The 22,711-nt window shown below is 39.1% G+C and overlaps 2 protein-coding genes across 7 annotated transcripts in view; both read right to left on the bottom strand.

Moving 5' to 3' along the window:
• The window catches only part of LOC136232386 (phosphoenolpyruvate/phosphate translocator 2, chloroplastic-like), a 38,221-nt gene extending 19,715 nt beyond the window's left edge, over nt 1–18,506 (bottom strand). For 2 of the 5 annotated variants that reach the window (XM_066021509.1, XM_066021513.1), the window contains exons 1-5: nt 17,939–18,506; nt 17,730–17,883; nt 12,883–12,968; nt 12,720–12,812; nt 12,534–12,653 (exon numbers count right to left, since the gene is read on the bottom strand). In XM_066021509.1, coding sequence (XP_065877581.1) covers nt 12,534–12,653; nt 12,720–12,812; nt 12,883–12,968; nt 17,730–17,883; nt 17,939–18,355 — 870 coding nt within the window. In that variant the 5' untranslated portion in view covers nt 18,356–18,506. Of the gene's footprint in view, nt 1–12,533; nt 12,654–12,719; nt 12,813–12,882; nt 12,969–17,724; nt 17,884–17,938 lie in introns of all 5 variants that reach the window. The other 3 variants (XM_066021510.1, XM_066021512.1, XM_066021511.1) reach the window with 3 other exon arrangements.
• A 70-nt stretch (nt 18,507–18,576) lies between these two features.
• On the bottom strand, nt 18,577–22,198 carry LOC136232388 (uncharacterized). Of its 2 annotated transcripts, XM_066021516.1 has the most exons (5): nt 21,908–22,198; nt 21,745–21,802; nt 19,379–19,842; nt 19,020–19,264; nt 18,577–18,933 (listed from the first exon to the last, which is right to left on the bottom strand). In XM_066021516.1, the coding sequence occupies exons 3-5, from the start codon at nt 19,825–19,827 to the stop codon at nt 18,674–18,676; spliced, it is 954 nt and encodes a 317-aa protein (XP_065877588.1). In that variant the 5' UTR covers nt 19,828–19,842; nt 21,745–21,802; nt 21,908–22,198; the 3' UTR covers nt 18,577–18,673. The 2 variants fall into 2 exon arrangements, with proteins under 2 accessions (XP_065877588.1, XP_065877587.1); XM_066021515.1 differs by lacking the exon at nt 21,745–21,802 and having other exon boundaries at nt 21,908–22,196.
• Between the last annotated feature and the right edge of the window lie 513 nt (nt 22,199–22,711).

The raw sequence follows: 22,711 nt of genomic DNA, 5'->3' as shown, positions 1-22,711 counted from the left end.
TTTGTTTCTTCATTATTATTTTGTCTTGCCTCATTCAATTATGAGTGAATAATTTAATTAATAGGTATGCAGCTATGTAGGGATATGTAAAGGGGCAGGTTTACTTCCCTCTAAATTCGGTAAGTATACTTAGCTTGACTGTTCAGTGAGTAATTAGCGTTAAATAGGAGTAGCTAACCTATTTCTTAATGGAACAATTACGAGGAGACTCTGTTTGTGAGCTGAACTTTCACTTAACACATATAATTATGAAACATAGACGTAATTCATTATATGTTAAGGGTTTTCATCCTTTAATTAAATGCTTTCCTGTTCTTAATGCTTGAGAATATATTAATCTCAATGAGGCTTATTTTAATTGTTTTTAAAGAACGTTAGGAACAAAAGACACCTGACTCAACCGGTTTTCGTGAAAGATACGTTAAGCCAAAGCTGTTTTTACTTAACGAACAAGGAGAGAAGTGCATGTTCACTATCATTTATGTTCATATTGTATTCCTGTTCTTCCCAAATCTGAAATCAAACTTCTTTTCAACTTGCTTTACCATTTTATTTTTGTCAAATCAACACCAACTCAATTTAAGTGATCATCTACCTTTAAACTTGATTGTGTTCAACTTGTTAAGTAATCATATTCAACTTGTTATATCCTCGTGGAGAAGATATCTTACTTATCATTATATTACTTATACCTAGTGCACTTGCTAGTGTTCACATTTTAGGACAACAATCTCTCCATCAAGTAAACTACATCTTTCCACATCTTCGACCAATAATAACATGAACTCACCGCTTCATAGGTCTTGTCTCTACCAAAATGCCATGCTAGGCTACCTCAATACAAATCTCGAATGACCTTTTTATCGAATGGAAGTACAAGGGAAACATAGTTGGCTCCCTTTCATTAGATAATAATTCAACAAGTAGTAGTCACTGTCTCCTCCTTGATTGGAAAACTTCGCCCAAATGACCCCAAAATCCGAATCTTCCTTGTAGTCGCTTCTCACTTGCTGAAATATGTCCACCTCAAGCAATATTGTGTTTTGTAAAACCACCCTCCGACTCAAATCATCCACAACTCGATTTTGTTGTTCGAACTTATGAATAAGTTCGTATGGAAACGTATCCACAAATATGGACCATCTAGCATGCATGGGACTTTTAAGTTGCTTTTGGCTTCCCAAGCACTTCAAATCTTGGTGATTCATGTACAAATTGAACTCTTTTCCAATAAGGTAGTGATCACAAGTCTTCAAGGCCCTCATTATGGCATAAAACTCGTTATCATAAAATAGGTAATTGACCTCTTCTCTTGCATCAACACACCCCCGATTCCAATTCCATTGGCATCACATAACCTCAAATAACTTATGAAAATCTCAGAAGGAAAGGACTGATGGCGTGCTCAATTTCTCTTTGATAAGGGCCAAACTACTCTTTTGCTCATTGTTTCCCCTACAATTATGTTGGGACTAACTGAGAAGGATCAACGTGGAGAAAGCGCCAGCAAGAGAAAGAGCCAGAGAATGGAGCTCAATTAGCATGACCCGTGAGAAATAGAACAAGCTGGCCAAAATGACGGGAGAAGCAGTGTTTCTTCAAAACGACAGCTTACTCCACGAACTGAGAATAAACGTGGGACAAGAACATGGGTGGTTCAGGGACGTGTTGTGAACCCACAAACGAAAACAGAGCCCATTGCACAGAGAGAGCCAACGAAGAGAACGCAGGGTAATGGAGAGAGAATGTGGGAGCAGCGGTTATTAGCACCACGAAGCAGTATTTAAGGGAGAAAATAAAGAGAAAGAAAGATTCAACTCAACCAATTCAACAACAATAAAATCAAATCAAATCTTAATGGAATTCAAAAAATTCTCACATTACAGACTCTAGCTATTCTACAGCCTTAGTTTGTTCGTTTGAATCTTACTTTCAACTTGTAAGCTCTAGCTCTAGTCTTTCAGATTGATCAATATAAACATCTCAAGTCAATTCAAGTTCATGTTTCTCTCTTTCGATTCTTTCTCTTGCAACATCTTAATGTAGTCATAACCAGTCTTATAGGTTCCACTACGAACTTTAAGCATTTTATGCCCTTTAAGCGTTTTACACTTTCGTTTGATTAGAAGTTAGATCTCAGCTACTAGCTCTTTTCGTAGTTTTTCAACAAAGCTACTGGCATGTTCGCAATTCGATCCAATCCACACTAAAAAGGCACGAAACAATTTTTAGCACGCTTGGCGAGACACTGCTGAGATGGCACCCAGAAAGAATGCAAAGGAGAATACTGATGCATCGGTGGATGCAGACTTGTTGGAGTTACAGGACAAGGAGAAGGTCATGTGGAGGTGACTGGCGAAACTGAAGCAACATTCCCATAATTTAAGGATGTGGGACATATTAGACCAAACAGGGCAAGGGAGCACAACGAACAAATTCCTGAGCCAGAGTCATCTCTAACTGTGGCAGGTGCTTTGAACAACTTGTAGAAATCCCTGGACCTAATGATCAAAATGATGGCAGAAGGGTTCTCTCAGAAGCAACCAGAATCCCAGTTGGAGCCAAGAAAGTCACCGTGGAGGTGAACAAGATTGCTTCGTCGGCCAAAGGAAAAGAAGACGTGATCTCGCTAGAAGGTCCGCTAGAGAAGTACCAGATACCCCCATTAAGAGAAGACGAAATCCACAAAGGCTCTTCGAGTGGAGGAAAAAACCCTGTTGGGGTCCGAATCACTCAGCCCACTCCACCAATGACGCATTTCCAGGCACATACTAGCATGCAAACTGGTCCCCAGCTTTATCACCGGGAGGATGATATGCTTCAGGAGCAAGGGGGCAAACTGCGAGGAGGATGAGGCAGCCCATGTGGAGCTTCTTATGGCCCTCAATTTAGTTCCCATTTGAACCAAGGAGGAAATCCGGCTATGAACATGGAACTGGTAAGAGACATGGTTCAAGAACTCTATAGCCCCGGGCTCCGACAAGTAGGGAGGCCACCCGTGGCCATAGATAGAGATATCCCTTATCCCTAGGGATACCGAATTCCCGACTTTACTCTTTTTCCTGCAGGGGAGGGTCAATCTACGCTGGAGCATGTGGCTAGATTCACTATCCAATGTGGGGAATTAGCTAACCTTTTTAACTTTGATTACTTCAAGTTGAGATTGTTCCCTAATTCTCTCATAAGGTTGGCCTTGACTTGGTTCTCGTCTCTCCCATGAAATTCGATATTTACATGGCATGACATGGAGAGACAGTTCCATACTCAGTTCTATCGTGTGGAACCAGAAGTATGTGTGGTTGAATTGTCCAGAATGGGGAGATGGCGGACAATTACATCGCGTGGTTCAAACGAGTGAGAAGTCGCTGCAAAGTCTTCCTGCCAGAACATGAATTCGTCAAAATGGCCCAGAGAGGGTTAGATATAAAGCTCAGAAAGAAGTTCTAAGGGATGGAATTTAGAGATTTCTACGAGCTGGCTCAAAAAGTGTCTGAGTATGAAGATTTGTTAAGAGAGGATAATTATCGCAAAAAGACCTCGATGGGCTATTACTGTCAGGAAACCAACAAACCAGAGGTGGCAGTGGCAGAACTCTTAAGCAAGGGGGAAAATTATGCCCAAATCATTTTCGCCCAATCAAAGAGGTAGATCCCAAGAAGAGTGTTGTCCAGTACACTTTCGACATGGAGAAGACCGAAGAGATCTTTGAGTACTTGGTCAAGGAGAAGTTTATTGTTTTCCCGCCGAATTATAAAACGCCAGGAAGAGATGAGCTGAAGGGGAAGACTTATTGCAAATACCACGATGTGTGGAAACATTCCACCGGAGCTTGCTAGACCTTCCACAACCTCATCCAGGATCGTATTGAGAAGGGGATACTGAAGTTCCCAGAGAAGAAAGAGCCCATGATCATTGATGAAGATCCCTTCCCGCCAGCAACTTCGGTTAACATGGCTTCTTTTGATCTTAGACAGGTCCTAAACAACAGAAGGAGCAGGGTGGAACAAAAGCCAAACAGGTCCTAGACAGCTCAGACAAGCGTTGGGTGCTGAAGAAGAGGCTTAGTGTCCATGAGAGATTACAGTTCTCGAAGAGCAAGGCTAGCACCACAAAAAAGAGCCACAACCTAAATTCACAAGGAAGCAGCCTAGGTTTATGGTTCCTTCCTTAACAAAGGTCAGCAAGGAGTGGCAGGTGGTGAGACACAAAAAGTTCCCCCATCTTAGTCCCAATACTAGGACTCAGAAGCGCAGGCTGTTGAGGAAGAAACTGGCCGAGAAGTATAAGGTAGAGAAAGAGAAGAAAGTATGGAGACCAAAGCAACAGGCTGCCAAATTCTTAGGACCAATCGAAATAAGGATAGGTGATTTTGTGATCCCAATCAACACAATATCACTGACCCTACCTGCAGATTTCCAAGGAGAGGACAAGAAGGACTACACAATACAGGAGCCAGAAGTGTCCGAAGTGACAGCGGAGTTCGAAGCTTGGGAGATACCCAAAGAAGTGCCCAAAATCAGTAGTGGAATCACCATCCAAGCTCCTGCAAATGGTGGCCCCAAGAAAGTAGTCTTTGAGAAGCCTTCTGTCCAGATGACGCAACACATTAACCCATTGTATATCAAAGCCCACCTCAACAGAAGACCCACTTCCCGGGTGTTGATAGACAATGGGTCAGCTGTGAACATCATGTCGTGGAAGATGGTGCATGCCTTGGGGAAAACTAAGGCAGATCTCATTGACACAGAGGTTACAATATCGGCATTCAATGGAGAAGTCACCAAGTCCTTGGGCATTCTACCTCTCGAGCTAAAAGTCGGAACCAAGTCGGATTTATCTGCTTTCTTTGTGGTGATTTCTTCAGCCAACTACCAAGTCTTGCTGGCGAGGGACTGGATACACTCAAATTTGTGTGTACCGTCCTCTCTCCATCAGTTCTTATTGTTCTAGAAAGGGAACGAGGTGGAGGTAGTTTGGGCAGATGATAAACCATGCATGGCAGTGTCAGATGCAATTGATGCCAAGTTCTACGGAAGGGAGATAGGCCCAATCAGATTCGTCGGGCAAAGCAAGTTGGGGATGCCAAAGAGGATCTCTATGAGTCCGGCTAAAGAAGAAACAATTTTTAGACAAAGAAGAGCTCTAGTAGGCCCAAGCACCAGCAGGCCACTAGACGATGCTCCAATCATCGAGGAGATTGATGATGATTAAGTCTTCTCAAGAATAAAAGGCGGTATCTGTAGCCGCTAAGATAAAAGTGCATATATAGGAGCTACTTGAAAAGATGTTACATGTGGAACAATATGAGTCCGCCGGGACCGAAGTTATTTGGGAGCAAGAGAAAGAGATCGAAGAAGGAGAGGAAGAGATACAACTGCATGAGCTTAAGGCTGCATCACAGAAGTTGGAGGACAGTCCATGGCAGCTAGAAGATCCATTGGAAGAAGTAATCCTGGGGATGAAAGAAGAGCCCAATGTGACGTTCATCAGTGGTTTACTGAAGCCAGAACTGAGAAAGCAGATCATCGAGCTCTTACACGAGTTCAAAGATTGTTTTGACTGGGACTACAAGGATATGCCTGGCTTAGATAGGAGCTTAGTAGAACACAGGATCCCAATCAAACCTGACTTTGAGCCCCACTGCCAGCCACCAAGAAGAATGTCAAAAGAAGTAGAGTTGAAGATCAAGGAGGAGATTGAAAGGTTATTGAGCGTAGAGTTCATACGTCCGACTAGATATGCCCAATGGTTGTCAAACATAGTTCCCGTAGTAAAAAATAATGGCAAGCTCAGGGTCTGTATTGATTTTAGAGATCTAAACAATGCTTCCCCCAAAGATGTGTACGTCATGCCCATTGCTGATATGTTAATCGATGTTGTGTCCAAAAATGATATCCTATCTTTCTTGGATGGTTTCTCTGGATACAACCAGATCCTAATAGCAATAGCAGACATAGCAAAGACCGCCTTCAGATGCCCGGGAGCATTGGGACATTTGAATGGCTGGTCATGCCGTTTGGCTTGAAGAACGCCAGGGCAACCTATCAAAGAGCTATCAATGCCATCTTCTATGATATGTTAGGGAAGTTCCTGGAGGTGTACATTAATGACATTATGGTAAAGTCAAAAAGAGATGCTAATCATGTAGAGCATCTCAGAAAGAGCTTCCTACGGATGAGGGATCATAAGCTCAAGATGAACCCACTAAAACGTGCATTCGGAGTCAGAGCTGGGAATTTTTTAGGTTTCTTGGTGCACCGAAGAGGAGTAGAGGTGTAAAAGAACAAGGCGAAAGCAGTTATTGAAGCGAACCCACCTAGTAACAAGAAAGAGCTACAGAGGTTCTTGGGGTTGGTGAACTACATGAGGAGGTTTATTTCCCAATCTGGCAGGTAAATCTCATGTTTTTTCCGATTTGTTAACTTTGAAGGGGGAAAGTGATTTCAGGTGGGAGAGTAGGCACCAAGAAGCTTTTGCCAAAATCAAGGAGTACTTGACGCATCCACCAGTGCTGGTACCACCATTGAAAGAAGTACCTCTGAAGTTATATCTCTCGGCAATAGAAAGATCCATCAGTTGTTTGTTGGCCCAGAATAACCAAGCAGGCCACGAGCAGGCAGTGTATTATTTGAGCAGATATGCTTGATAGACACTGAAAAGAGATATACAGTAATATAAAGATAATGTCTGGCCTTATATTTTGCTTGCTCCAAGCTGAGGCATTATTTGATCCAATCCAGAGTGTTCGTGATTTCTCCCATAAATTTGCTAAAGTTCATGCTATCCCAACCATTGATCACGGGAAGGATTGGCAAATGGGCTCTAGCGCTAGCAGAATTTACGCTGGTGCACATCCCTCAGACAGCTGTGAAGTGACAAGCATTGTCAGACTTCCTAGCAGAGCACCCCTCAAGCATGGAAAAGGAGGAGGAATTGGATCTGCCTATTTGTGGAGCAAGCAGAACTCTTTGGACTCTCAAGTTCGATGGCTCCAGCACAGAAAGAGCTGCGGGAGCAAGTGTGATAATCATCTCCCCTTTCAATGTTAAAACTGCTTTATCTTTTAACATGGATTTTGATTGCACTAACAACCAAGCCAAGTATAAGGCTTTGATAATTGGGTTGGAGCTTCTAAGAGACCTCGGAGCCAAAGAAGCTATGGTGACGGGTGATTCCCAACTAGTGCTAAGACAGATTAGTGGGGAATACAAATGCACAAGTTTGTCTTTAGCACCATACTACACCATGGCAAGGCAACTGGCATATGACTTCGAAGAACTATCTCTGGTGCACCTTCCTAAAGAGGAAAATTGGGAAGCCAGCGAGATGGCACAAATGGCGCCAGGCTTGAGAATTTCTGAAGAACTTACTCACCGTTTGATCCTGGTTCAAAGGAAAGGACACTCGTCCATCTTCCAGAGAGAAATCAAGGTAGAAAGTTTCAACATTGATGTCAACAACATAAATGATTGGAGAGATCCAATAAAGAAGTACCTAAAAGATCCTTCACAAAGAGCTCCGTACGTGATAAAAATCAGAGCGCAGCGCTATCTCCTATTGGAGGAAGTATTGTATAAAAAAGGTGTCGATGGCCTATTATTAAGATGTATGGGTATGCCTGAAGCCTTGAAGGTTATGAGCCAAGCACATGAAGGCGTGTGCGGAGCGCACTAGGCAGGGATCAAAATGTGTTGGCTGCTTAGAAGACACGGGTTTTTCTAGCCTTCCATCTTGAAAGACTGTGTCAACTATACAAAAGGGTGCAGACAGTGCCAGACACATGGCCCCATCTCAAGGGTACCTGCCGACATCATGCATCCCGTAATCAAACCATGGCCCTTCTGGGGTTGGGCCATGGATCTTATTGAGAAGATCTACACATCTTCATCAAAAGGGCATTCATTCATCCTTGTAACGATGGATTGCTTCACGAAGTGGGTAGAAGCAGTGCCCATGAGGAAAGTGGATCAAGAGGATGTCATTGACTTTGTGAAGAACCATATCATACACCGGTTTGGGATCCCCGAGACGCTAACCGTAGATCAAGGCAAAATCTTCACTAGGGATAAAATGAGAGAGTTTTCAAAAGCCTATAAGATCTGAATGCTCAACTCTTCCCTATATTATCCACAGGCAAATGGACAGGCTGAATCGTCCAATAAGATATTGATTAGGATCATACAGAAAATGTTGACAGATAATCCAAAGAATTGGCATGCAACTCTTTCAGAAACATTATAGGCCTACAGAACATCCAGAAGGGAGGCAACTGGAACCAGTCCGTTCCTGCTAACTTATGGACACGAAGCTATGTTGCCGATGGAACTAATAGTTCAGTCTTGCAGAGTGGCACGTCAGCCAGGTCTAACTATCGAAGGATACACGGAAGCCATATTGACAGAAATGGAGGATTTGGAGCACGCTAGGCTAAGCGCCTTCAATAAGATGTTGATTCAAAAGAAGAACATGGCCAGATCTTATAACAAGAAGGTGAGAAGTAAAACTTTTGAGGAAGGGGACTTAGTATGGAAGTTTATCCTACCATTGGGATCGAAAGACATGGAGTTCGGCAAGTGGTCCCCAAATTGGGAAGGTCCATTCAAGATCCATGAAGTATTGAAGGGAAATGCATATTGGCTAGACAGTTTAGAAGGGGAACCACATCAAAGAGTTATAAATGGGAGATATCTGAAGAGGTTCTTTCCTACGATGTGGGAAAGCTTTCAGAGAGGAAATGAAGGCAATAGCCCCGCAGGATGTTCCAGCTAGGCTATGTTAGTATTGCTGATGTACTACACTGGGAGTTGGCAATATCAAGTGTAAAGCCACTTCACTATGTCCTTTTTGAGAGGTTTCCCTATGGTTACCCAAAAGTTTGTAACCAGAAAGTTTAATAATAAATTGCAGGCCTGTTAAGGCCGCTTTTTATCTGAAGCAAAAGGATAAGGGAAGTCCGGTAAAGCGGTGGTTGGGGGACAGTTGGTCATGGTGTATAGAGTCTGCTAAAATAAAGGAGAAAAATAGACCCTAAACTCAGCAAAGAATAAAACGAGAAAGAAAGCTAAAAACGAAAAGAACAAAGAAAAGAACCTACCAGAGGGCTTGGTGTCGAAGGGGAACCAGTGTGTGGAGTAGTAGAAGATTTCGCCATTTCTAAGAAGAAAAACACACATGCAAGTAAAGATCAACGCAGTAAAAGCCAAAAGCAGATGAAAAGAGAGCAGGCAGAGACGAAGCTTATCAGAATGAGAAAATCGCACGAGCGAGGCAGAAGCTGAGTTCCTTTGGGAAATTAAAAAACGAGGTGAAGATCCTCAGGTGAAAATGGAGTATTTAAAAGAAGAAAGAAAGGAGAAGAGTTTGAAAACGGCTAGGAGTGTATTGGTGGAAGAGTTATAGTTCAAGTAGGAGTTATGGCGGAGTCAGTTACAAACTCAAAAAGCTAACAAGTCATTATGATCAACCGCCAGGAGTGCAAAAAGGGGAAAAGGGAAAAGGTGTACTGATATCAGCTCTACATTTCGAGAACTAAGACCTGAAGGGGAAATTGCTTCCCTTACAATTATGTTGGGACTAACTGAGAAGGATCAATATAGAGAAAGCGCCAGCAAGAGAAAGAGCCAGAGAATGGAGCTCAGTTAGCATGACCCGTGAGAAACAGAACAAGCTGGCCAAAACGACGGGAGATGTAGTGTTTCTTCAGAACGACAGCTTACTGCATGAATTGAGAATAAATGTGGGACAAGAACGTTGGTGGTTCAGGGGCATGTTGTGAACCCACAAACGGAACCAGAGCCCGTTGCGCAGAGAGAGCCAATGAAGAGAACGTGGGAGCAGCGGTTATTAGCACCACGAAGCAGTATTTAAGGGAGAAAATAAAGAGAAAGAAAGATACAACTCAACCAATTCAATAACAATGAAATCAAATCAAATCAAATCAAATCCTAATGGAATTCAAACAATTCTCGCATTACGGACTCCAGCTATTCTACAACCTTAGTTTGTTCATTTGAATCTTACTTTCAACTTGTAAGTTCTAGCTCTAGTCTTTCAGATTGATCAATATAAACATCTCAATTCAATTCAAGTTCACGTTCACGTTTCTCTCTTTAGATTCTTTCTCTTGCAACATCTTAGTGTAGTCATAACCAGTCTTCTAGGTTCCACTACAAACTTTAAGCATTTTATGTCATTTAAGTTTTTATACTTTCGTTTGATTAGAAGTTAAATCTCAGCTACTAGCTCTTTTTGTAGTTTTTCAACAAAGCTACTGGCACGCTCGCAATTCGATCCAATCCATACCAAAAAGGCACGAAACACTCATCTTCCCACTTAAACCACTTTTCTTTCTTCAAACACTCGTTGAGAGGAGCCACAAAGGTGCTAAAATTCTGAATGAATCTATGGTAGAATATAGCTAGCCCATGAAAACTTAAGATATCTCGCACATTACATGGTGTCAGCCACTCACAAGTAGCCCTCACTTTCTCTTCATCAGCCCGAATGACATCTTCATTCACCACAAAACCCAAGAATACCAAGCTCTCGATCACAAGATCACACTTATTGCTGTTGGCTAAAGTTGGTGCTTCCTCAACAAATCAAACACCATACACATATGAACCATATGCTCTTCTAAAGTTTGACTATTTATAAGAATGTCATCAAAATATACAACAAACTTGTTGAAACCCAATTTTGATCATTAAGGAATTAGATCCCTCAAGCATATTAAAATTCAGAATTAAATAATTGCTTTCTGTACTAACAAGTTTGTTAAGTGTTGATATTTTAACTAAAGCAATTGGTCGCTTTTGAGTCAATTACAAAAAATCGGCAAAAGGCCTTCACTGAAATAAAGGATGAGCCAAAAGACAAACCCAAGCCCAGAACCAGAAGCAAAGCCTAGTGCACACTCAGAAGAAGACAACAACGTCGTCTTCCTAAGGCTTGCCCATTCTGGTAAAACGCGGAACACAGTCATCGCTGCAACAACAACCTATCTTTTTTATATACGCCAAAACGGAAATGCTCTAGCTTGCAAGATTAGAAACCAGAGAAGATTATTTGGTGAAGCTTCTCAATGCTCAACGGTCTTTTGAGTCTCAAAAGACCAGTTTCCTCATTTGGCAATGCGATAGAAGAACCCAAAATCCTAGAGAAGAACAAAGGATGTTTCTTCTTAACAGATATCTTCCGGATTCAAACGGCTAATCTGAATCTCTATCTATATAAGAAAAGCTCAAGAACAAAGTTTAACAGACCATTTCAAGTGCATCAAGCTACATATGAGATATATTGCAAATCGCAGAAAAACAAAGCAAAAAGTTAAACACCTATCAAAAGTTCTTATTTGTCTAATTGTTAGAAGGGAGATTAGTTCGATACATTTTCTAACTGAAGAAATTGTAATCTTTCGATTGTAATCAGTAGCGATTTGTTACTTCGATTATAAGTAGTAAAGAGTGATGGAAGGTACTTCATTCAAACTTAGACTATTCTATAAAAAGTTTGTTTTCTACCTCTAAAAGATATCGTTAGTAGATTAAAGCTCAAGAGAATGTATCATGAGGAATGGACGTAGATAAGAGGCATAACCAGAATAAATCCTGTTGATTATTTCTTTCCATTTTTACTACCTTTTACTTCTACTAAATTATTTTATGCTCTGAACTTTATCTCACACATTAACACTCTGAAAACTCATTAAACTGTGCATACATTCCATAACTTCAGAGTCATCCTCTGAGTTGGGATTTGTCATAAGCTGAAGCATTCGGAATAAATTGAAATTGCCCTTTGTGTTTTATTGGCTTGAGTAATAAAAGTTTTTAAATGCAAAATTACTCAATAGTTCTATTCACCCCACCCCTCCTTTAAAACTTATTCGCCTTAATAAGGACCAACAAAACTTACTAATCACCGGACAGAAGACTTGGTTCACCAAAATCAATCTTTGTTTTACGCCAGCAACACGGCATGCCACCAACCCATACGTTGTGTGAATTAATTTTGGAGAAGCAAAGAATATGCTTCTCTTCCACACGACGTGTCACCTTTTTTACATGGCGTGTCACTGTGTTCCTCTTCCACACGACGTATCTGAGACCTATGAGACACTCCAAATAGGCTTGATGACCTCATCATGTAGTCAACTTTTAATTGTTTGAAGTGCAAAAACATAAACTCAACCAATATAGATTGAATTGGTTTCCTCTACCCAGATCAAAGTTATGGATTAGGCGGTTACAAAAGAAAATAAGGTGCACATCCCTTTATGTAATGGAAGTGCAATGAACACGGTACATATGAAGATAGAGGGGTGGGCAGGTCGAGAACCACCCCTATAAAAGATGGTTCTTGACGATCAAGGGTGTACTAGCAGTCGGTGCCTCCCTACCTTTAGTTGGTTAAAAATATTAGTCCATTTATAAAATAATAAGTATTTAAAAAGAAGATACATTTTTAGAAGAAGATGTTTTGAAAAAAATAATTTGAAAATGATAGGACAGTAAGAAATGAATAAGACTTACTGCAGAGTGGAAGTAAGATGGAGTAAAGTTGAATCCTTCGAGGAAAATAGCGGTAGGAGCCAACAAGATAAAAGAAATGATGGTTATAACAGAAAAGAGATTGATGTTATCCAAAGGTTCCTGAAGAAATAAGAAATTAATGAGAATTTAAGTGAAGAAGGCATATGATATGATATGATTAATTACCTGTTTGTTAACCATGAACCTTTTGCTAACAACATTTCTAGACTGATTTGTGACATTAGAGGCCATAGCACTAAAGAAACCAGTCCTGCAACACTATATATTAAATTAATAACATTAAGAAATTTAGAAACATAATTAATTACTGGATGGATTTGATTATTACCAATTGAAGGATGTCTCTGTGAATGATGCCAACGCAACTCCACCTACTATTGGTAAAAGTGAGCAAACCACCCACAAGGAGGGCATCTATACACATCAACACCAATATCAAACCTATTCTTTTCTAAACTTAATATTTAACTAATACCATGCAAAGAGACTAAACTTGTACGAATTTAAAACATCTCCTATCAAATTCATCAACCCTAGCCTCCAACATACACCCTCAAAACCCTAGAAATCAAAAACCTCTAACAATTAACTAACTAAACCATAACTCTAAAAACCAAATGGCATAATTCTTATATAACATAATGCCAGTTTTCTAAAATTTAGAAAGTAAACCAAGTGGGGCCACCTATTACTGTTCGTTTTCACGCTCAGCTTCTCAATCCATTGTGTCCAAATTATTTGAGGCTCAGGTCGGCGATCCCAGCTATTGGTCGGTGACCTGGCCCTCTGAAATTAATCTCACGTACATGTTTTGCTTCTCGAGATGCTCCTCTAATGCACGCTAAACACCTCGCATCATCCTGAGTCTTATAGAAAGCCTCGAATGCTCACTTGGTCAGCTTGGAAAGGATTGAACAGATTTATGTCCTCATCATTCTCCCTTTTTTGAAAAGATTTGGACCCCAAGTTTTGTATAGGGTAGTCAAAAGTGTGGAATTTGCTTTTAAGTATTCTTGCAAACTTCATCTTGCACATCTACCAAAAAGCTACTTCATCGACTTCAAGTCCGCTAGCTCCGCCTTCAACCTCCAACCACTTGTCAAAATTCGGAACGAGTGTCAAGTACAACATCTCATTAGTAGGCATCAATATTGCAATAAATTTCATTATAGATCGACCTCGGATCTCTCTAGCATTATTCTCACTAACTTGAACACCAAGCCCATTCTTGACACACCTCAAGAACACCAAACTACTCCTTACAAAATGGCACCAGTTGAGGACTTGATTTAACAATCTCATGTCATGGTTAGGGTCATTTGTTATACTGAAAGGCACCACAACGAGTTCTCAACTCATTTTCGTAAAGTTCGTTCCCTCATAAGGAAGGCTAGAAGAACTATCACTCGAGAACAAATGAGGTTGATATGACTTGTCTTCCGAAGGTGGTGATCCATATGTTATTTTGTTAGGATACACATCTTACCCTCTGAGAATTTCTCCCACTTGCATCAAGCTAGTTTTCTCCTCAACTCATGAACTTGATGACTCATTACATCTTTTTTTTATGTTGGTTCCCGGGTTGGACAAACAATCAAAGTGGTCTTCCCTCTCTCGCTAGAGGAACTCAAAAACAGTGTAGGGATGTACTTGATGTCATCTTTGAATATTTTATACATGTTGCTTCTTACCGCACGTGACACATCTTAGTCAAATTGTCATGGTCTTTCTAGGAGTAAATGATAATCATCCATCTCAACTACATTGCACATAACTGAATCCTTATAAGCCCCAAAGTGATAGAAACTTTACACTAATGAGTAATTTGAAGCTTCTCCCACATATTTAATCCAGTGTTTCGATACGGTCTAGGATGTGGTTCCGAGAACCAAACCAAACTTGCTCAAAGCGGCTTGACTAATGATATTCTTTTGTCCTCCTCCATCAACTAGCACCTCACATTTCCTCCCAAGAATTAAGCATCAAGTTCTAAATAATTGATGCATTGGGTCATGCTCTTTCTCACTAGATAGCATCACCCTCTTCACTACATGAACGACACACTTATCCCTAGAAGAACCACTCTTCAATGGATCGCAATGAACCATGTCATCTTCTCCATCATCATCTCCATACACTACCATGTTGGTGTTCCTCCTCTTTGGAAACTCATTAGACATTGTCTGATTCATTGCAGCGAAAACATGTAAGACGTGCTGATCTAGCATAAGGATTGATGTTTCTAAGTGGAGGCAGAGGTCCCCTACCTTGCCCTCCATCTCCTATAAGAATATTCACGGCATTAGAACTCTTAATCCTGCTAGCACTTGCAATTTGCATATCCTTATCTATTGATCTCGAGTGGGGTATTGCTCTCCCCCCCCCCCCTAATCTTCTGAAGGCTCTCTCGACTCCTAATGCCTAATTGAGATTCCTCGATACCAAATTTCTTGCATTTTACACCCGAATCACCACTTGAGTCCCAATTTTATCTTGCATATTTTACCTTAACCCTTCCAAATATTTGGATGTCTTTTGACCCTCAAACTCCCTCAATTAGGCACTAGCCTACAACCTCAAGAACTCTGCGGTATACTCGTGCACACTGGTGATATGAATTTTAGATGTATGGCTTATAATATGGTGGTAAGACCCTCTCAACATAGTCCTCATCTGTGGCTAAGACCAGATCGGTTTCCTTCCCCCTCGTCTTCGTTCTACCCAATTTGATCTCACCAAACCGAAGATCCTCTCTTCAAATGGTAGGCAACCAACCTTTCCCTCATATGGTCGTATATATCCGCATATTGAACGTATCTCTCCACTTTTGATATCCAATCAAATAACCCCTCAATATCTAGGTCTCCCCCAAATGCGGACAAATTCACTTTCAATTTAAAAGCATTGTCTCCATTATAATTTCGCCTAGGTGGATTCCTCACGTACTCATTTCCACCATATCAATTTCTCTTCACAAACCCCAACTCCCTACCTCCTTTAGGTTTATTATGCCTATATACATCATTGTACTCAATTTGCTGATACTGTGAAGATCATCAAATTGATTAAGATTAAGTCTTTTATCTCATGATTTCTTAGACCTCGAGGATTTTGAGGTAGATGAAATGGGTTTCTTAGCTCCCTTCTTGGTGGAGGTGATCTAGGTGGAGGGTGGTAGCGGTAAAAGACCTTCATCATCTCCTCTTCAATTCCGCTCTAAGGTTTGTTGAAGCATGCTTTGAAACTCCCCCTCATTTTTTCTATTAAATCATTCATTCGCTCCATTGAACCACTCATGTCATGCCGAATAGCTTGGCTCCAAAGAAGTTTCGGGTTAGAAAACGATTGGTCTGATACTAACTGATGCAAAGAGGGATTGAGAGAAAGAAATGTGTTGATTTTGACCTTAAATCAACAAAGCAATTTACAAGACAAATTTGTAAGCATTTAGAAAATCCCCAATTTCATTGATGAACCCTAGCCTCCATAGGAGTTTTAGAATTTTGATTGATAACAGTTTTTCCTTACAAATCATAAAGGGGTTTAAATACCCTCAAAACCTAGGAACGAAAAATACATAAAAGCCCTTATAATTAACTAGCTAAAACATAACTTAAGGGTATAAAACGAACATTGAAAATAAAATTGCATAATTGGAATATAACATAATGGCACTTTTTGTAAAATTTAGAAAGTACCCAGGTGGGGCATGTCTGTCTGAAGCTAAGGGAAAACAAACGGGAACGATGTCTGTTGTTCAACTAGAGTCGTCGACTCTATGTGAGGTCGGTAACCTCAAGCTCCATTATGCCCAAAATATGTGGGGCTCAAGTCAACGACTTCACATAGAAAGCCTCGCATTCTCTCGCATCCTCTAGAAAACCTTGAATATTCACTTGGTTCTCTTAGAAATGATTGAACGGATTTATGTCCTCATCAAGTTTGCATTAATTTCGTTGTGGTCTCGGGTCGAATTGGGCTAGACTAAAAGAACTCATTCCCAAGCATATCCTAGTTCATCCAGCTGATATATTTATATTTAAATGATAAATTTAAAATTAAACTACGATTATGAACAATAAAAATGCAATGTATTAAAACTTAGTTAATTAATTCAATAAAACTCAACAAGTATAATTTTAAATAAATAAAAAGCATTGAACAAAATAATTATAAAAAATTAAATATAGGTAAGAAAAAATAGATAAAATATAAATTATATAAGGACAGGTAGGGAACGGCTCGGACTTTTGAGCTGAATTTCAACTTCAGTACATATTATGTGAGACTTAGAGCACCATTACTGGTTGCAACTCCCAAACACTGCCACCTAAGGCAAAAGAAGACTCCAAAAAACAAACCACTATAATTGAAAGTCACTCCACAAAAAATAATGATTTTTTTATATATAAAAAAAGGATTAAATATAGTGTAGATGGTTTAAAAATAAAAATAAAATAGAAAACAGGGGTTGTCTGCCACTATTTTATGTTTTCACTAATTTTTTAATGTTTTGGTCCTACTTTTCCTTTGTTACATCTTTTGGTAACTTACCAATTGTGAGAACACAATTGTAATAAGCACTCTAGTGGTTGGGTGTTGCAAGCAACAAGCTTGCAACACCCACTAGAGTTGCTCTTATATGGATCACAACTGGGCTCCTTAGGGATATATGGATATATGGTGGGGTGGAGATAGAAGTCCCCTTCCTCGCTCTATCCATGCCTTTGAAGAATTTTTTTTCCTCTCCCCACCCCATTGAGAAAATAAATGAAAATTTTCGGTTCTATAGGATATAATATTATCCCATTTGCAATCTAATCTAGACGTGACATTTTTAAGAGCATGTAAATCTTAAAGCACCCAATAAATTCAATCCTGAGATATCATTTTGTTAAATATTAGTAGAAAATAAAAGATTAAACATTTTTACTAGTTTGTAAGTTTAAATTGCTTTATTCCCATTTGAAAATGGAAAAGATAAGGTAAAAATAATATCTAGGAGCAGAGGAAGGAAATCCACCAATTAATTCATTTTGTTTACATATTCTAATTCAACAAATAAACCTGTACCACAAAACTCTCAATTATGACATGACATATATATAGATATATGTGTGTGATAGAAAGAAGGACGCATCTAATAGATAAAATGGGCATAAATTGTTACCTCACCAAGAAAAAGGAAAGCAAATAAGACAGTGAAGAATGGTTCCATAGCTTTGATAGTGTGAGTGAAGGAAACTGCAACTTTTCCTAAACTAACATTTGTGAAAATGTTTCCCATGGCATGCACAACTGCCAATGGTATGATTACTGCAACCTGATACTGAATATTGTCAAATCAAATCCAGAATAATGAGACAAATCAAATCCAGAATTACCTGTGAAGAACTGAGTTTAGGTCGAGGGTAGAGATTTAATGTCCACATTATGCTAACCATGAGAGTTCCACACCCAAATTGGAGAGCAGTAAGTGTTGCTGGAAATGGATACACCTTTAGGACCTGTTTGTTGATAATGTTGAAGTAGATATTCAAAAAATACCAAATTCCAAACATAGCAGCTAGCCGAGCAATATGGGTCAAATCAGTTTTTTCAATTTCACTCTCACTCTCAGGAACTGAGGCGGCTTTGACCTTGAAACCAGGATTTGAACAACAAATCAGAGTGTTGAAGCATGGAAATGAGACATAATATTTTATAGGTTTCGAAAGACTGAGATGTAATGTTGGCTTAGAATTTACACAAGATGATAGCTTCGGTGGTTTCAGAAATGACAGAGCTAATGCTGTATGCATTTTCTTCCAATTGCATCAATGTCCTCTTTGGAAGGGGATTTGCTTTGTATTGTATTGTAACCCCAACATGTGGGACCAACACCCTAAACTCTCTCTCTCTCTCTCTACAAACTTAAAAGAATTTTGAGCCTTTAGAAATGTGGGCATTAAAACAAATTATTAAGACAGATAAGTTTGCTGTTAGCGTCAAATCAATTACTGCATTATTGAGATTTTAAAAAAACAAAACAAAACATGTGGCATGCATGCATCTCTAGAATTATTATTATTCTAATAAAACTTAAGCAGGGAATTTCCAAGTTCCATATCCTCCACAAATCAATCTTTCAGTAACATTATCTCAGCATAGACATTAAGTCTTGCAAATGTCAAGTAACCAGTATGACCTCTAGCTTCACTGCATGGCTTGGCCATGATCACATTCACAGGAGAGCTGGAATTCTTCTGTCCTGAAGCCTGCCTTCTCTTGTAAGGAGGGGACCTCAATTGAACTCCTTCATCACTCTCTCCATAACCATAATCTATCTTTCCTTCACCAACTTCATATGTTCGAACCAGCACCTCAAACGTCCTTATGTCTATACATCAAAACATGCACTTATTAATAACCCACCATTTTACTATCATCCACTTATTCAAAAATATTACTATGGGTTGGCCATACCTGTAAACTCTGTTTTAAGTGCTTCGCATGACCGTTGTACTTGCTCAATGCAAGGTGAGAAGGAGCACAATATCGCATCCTGTTTCAACATTTTTGCAGCTGACCCAACAGCCAACCATGGTTGGGGTAGATCCAAGAATACCGAGTCAGCTAACCCAGAATATTCATCCGGAAATCCCACACCCTGAATGTCTCTAACTCCAACTGAGACTACACTGCTCACACCTGTCCTCTCAAAATCTTCCCTACAATGTTTAAGATAACACTTTATGGAACTTTTACGAATCAATAAAATATAGCTTTGGAACCAAACTTACTGATTTCATAAAATAGAATAACATCACAACTCCATTTCTTACCTTGCTGAGGCAGCCCTTTGTTCATGGAAATCAAATGTATAGACATGTCCTGTAGGAGCTACAGCTCTTGCAAGTGACGTTGTTAAAGACCCACTACCAGTTCCAGACTCAAGTACCAAACAACCAGGAACTATCTCCAAGTATGTAATCAAAAAGGAAATATCAGCAATATATAGAATTTGAGTTCTGTGGCTTAAAACCAAAGTCCATAATTCAGGAGTCGGAGCTAATAAATACACAAATCCACCCTTGTTGCTAAACACCTTGGATCCAAAAGGCTTCCCAATCCAGTCTGAGTGCTTAAACACACCAAAACGGTTCTGGAGTACTGAAGACCCACATACTTTAATGGCTTTCATCGAGTCATGCTTCTCATAGACAACAACCAAATCTCCATCTTTAATGCAACGTGTAAATGATAACTTATTTGTTGGATCGGAAAGCAACATCTTGAAATGAGGAATCTGTTGACAAAAAGTCACAGTCGTCAATTCTAGAGCATTAAAAAATGTTAAATGCATAGCTTAATTGCTTGCCAGTTGCTTCAATTCTCCCATTTAAACAACTCCCATATAAAGAATTTTCTTTAATTTCACTGAGAATTTCTCAGGGAAAAAGAAGAACCCCGGAAAACCATATAAAACACATGTATGACATGAACAATGAACAATCCAGTATAGCCTACATGAAGAAATTGGGCAATTCAACAATGTTATATCAAATCGAATATTATTAGATTGTTGCCAGTTTCCAAACTCTGAATCAACAAATGAACCCTTCAGAATCATGGAATCAATTGGAGAGCATCATTGAGTCATCACTTCCATTCCATGATACTAATGTCAAAAGTAATATTAATAGGTCCCATATTTCATCAAAGATGATGAATTCAGATCATCCAACCTGAACTTCGAACAAGAAAAGCTATACAAATTGGGTTTCTCCAGTCTGTTATGTTAGCTGTCAACAGCCAAACGTCATATGAGCGCTATTATGATACATAGGGGTGGGCATGGTTCGGTTAACCGGTCCAAAGGACAAAAAACTTAACCGAACCGTTATCAACGGTTTTTTAACCATCCAAACCAAAACCGGTCCATACTTATCGGTTAACCATTAATTTCAGTTAGGTTTTTCAGTTAACGGTCTTTAACCAATTCTCATTGGTTAACCAAAAATCAACGGTAAACCATAATTTTTACCCTAACCTAAATTTTTAAACAATATTAAAATACACATGATTTCAAATATCCAAACGAAATGAATTCATATAAAAGTTCAGAATTCAAACATAAGTACCGAACTAAAAAACAATTCATCAAGTTTACATTTAAAACATAAAGAAATGCAAATATTCAAACCATTAGCTATATCAAAACATAGTACTTATTACAACATTAATTCATCACATCTTCTCGATCATCCTATTCATCAAATCTTCTCGATCATCATTCGTCAATTGTGCAAAGAGGATGATCATCAGTAAAACAAAAAAATATAGTTAATGAACCATATGAGATTCCCATAGAAGTATGGAAGGGTGCAGGAAATGTAAGAGTTTGTATGGTTTGTCCTCAGTAACAGAGTATAATAATTATAGATGTATCAAGCTCATGAGTCATACTATGAACTTGTATCAGGTGGTCACTGAACCAAGGTTGAGAAGTTGTTCTAAAGTGTGAGAATTAATTTGGCTTTATGAACAGAAGTTGACTATGGAAGCTATATTCCTCAAAAGAAGTTTGGTGAAAATGTACAACTAGCCAAAATATGACCAACATATGGTTTCCATGGACCTTGAGAAAGCTTATGATAAAGTATCAAGAGAGGTTCTCTAGTTCAAATTGGAGAAGTAGAAGATTCATGCCAAGAATATTCATGCAACTAAAGACATGTATAATGAAGTGGTTATGGCTGTGAAGAACCTTGACTGGGGAATCAAGAGAAATCCCTATAATTGTTTAGTTAACAATCTGCTATGAGTCCTTATCTTTTTACCTTAGTAATAGATAAACTTAACCAAGCATACACAGAGGAGATCGCCTGAGGAGACTTGAAGAGGGAGTAAATATTAAGTTGGAACTATGCGAAGTACACTAGAAGATAAAGGATTCAAGTTGAATTAAACAGAATTAAGCATATGCAACGTAAATTTCAAAATAGTCAAGGCTAATATAGACGTTAAAGTATGCCTTGGAGGATGCCAGTACCTTTGTCTAACTACCTCCTAAAATTAGGATTTATAACTCATAATACATAAAAGTATGGCAGAGGAATGATGTCAGACATAAGAGACTAACAAACAGATTGTATATTGATATTCAAAGATGGAAGAGACTAACAAACAGATTGTATAATCATCTGACCTCACAAAGATGGAAGAGACGAACAAACAGATGGAACCCTAAATAGACCAACCAAGCACTGCGGCAGAAAAATCCCAAATAACCACCATGAACAGAAATTTAACCTAGAAATTAATTCATCACAAACATGAATAATAGAAATTTAACCCAGAAATTTACTTACATCGCATGTGCGAGACGGAATAGAACGACGAGACGGACGACACTGTGCAAGAAGGTACGACGCTGTGCGAGACGGTGGAGGAACGAGAGCGCTCGGAAGAGGAACGACGGTGGAGGAACGGATGGAGGAACCGCGGTGGAGGATGGAGATCGTTCGCTAGGCAGGTGGTGGTGGTGGTGGTGGCGGCGGCGGCTGGCTGCTTTGAGAAGTCCCTTAGTTTAGGTTTTCGATTTCTTAGACAGTAAAGAAACAAATATTAGACAAAAGAAAAATAAAATCGTTCTTTAGATGCAGGAAGAATAACAAATAGTGAATTCAAAAAAAAAAAAAAACAAATATTTAGCTTAGGTTTATGTTTTGAAAAAGAATTAGTATAATAATTTTTATATAATATATATTTTTATTATATGTTTGTATAAAGTATTAATATAGTATAAGTAATACTCCCTCCATTCCATTATATAAGTCATTTGTATTTCACAAATTAAGAAATGTGTCACTATTAGGGAATAAGCATTGGAATATTAAAGTACATTATATTCGTACCAAAAAACTAAACTAAAAGTTCTTGGAATCCTAGAATGACTTATATTTAAGGAAAAACTAATTTGCTAGAATGACCTATATAATGGAATTGAGGGAGTAGTATAGTGCGTGTGTGTATATATATATATATATATATATATATATATATTAAACGGTTCGGTTAACCGTAAACCGTAGTTTTGGAACACCCCCAAACCGAAAGCGAACCAAAATCATTATGTTTTTTCAACCCTAAAACAAAATCACCGGTTTGGTTAA

The sequence above is a fragment of the Euphorbia lathyris genome, chromosome 6 (genome assembly GCF_963576675.1).
Source record: "Euphorbia lathyris chromosome 6, ddEupLath1.1, whole genome shotgun sequence".
NCBI lineage: Eukaryota > Viridiplantae > Streptophyta > Magnoliopsida > Malpighiales > Euphorbiaceae > Euphorbia > Euphorbia lathyris.
The sequence above is the reverse complement of the archived record's forward strand: the minus strand, read 5'-3'. Positions and strand labels throughout refer to the sequence as shown.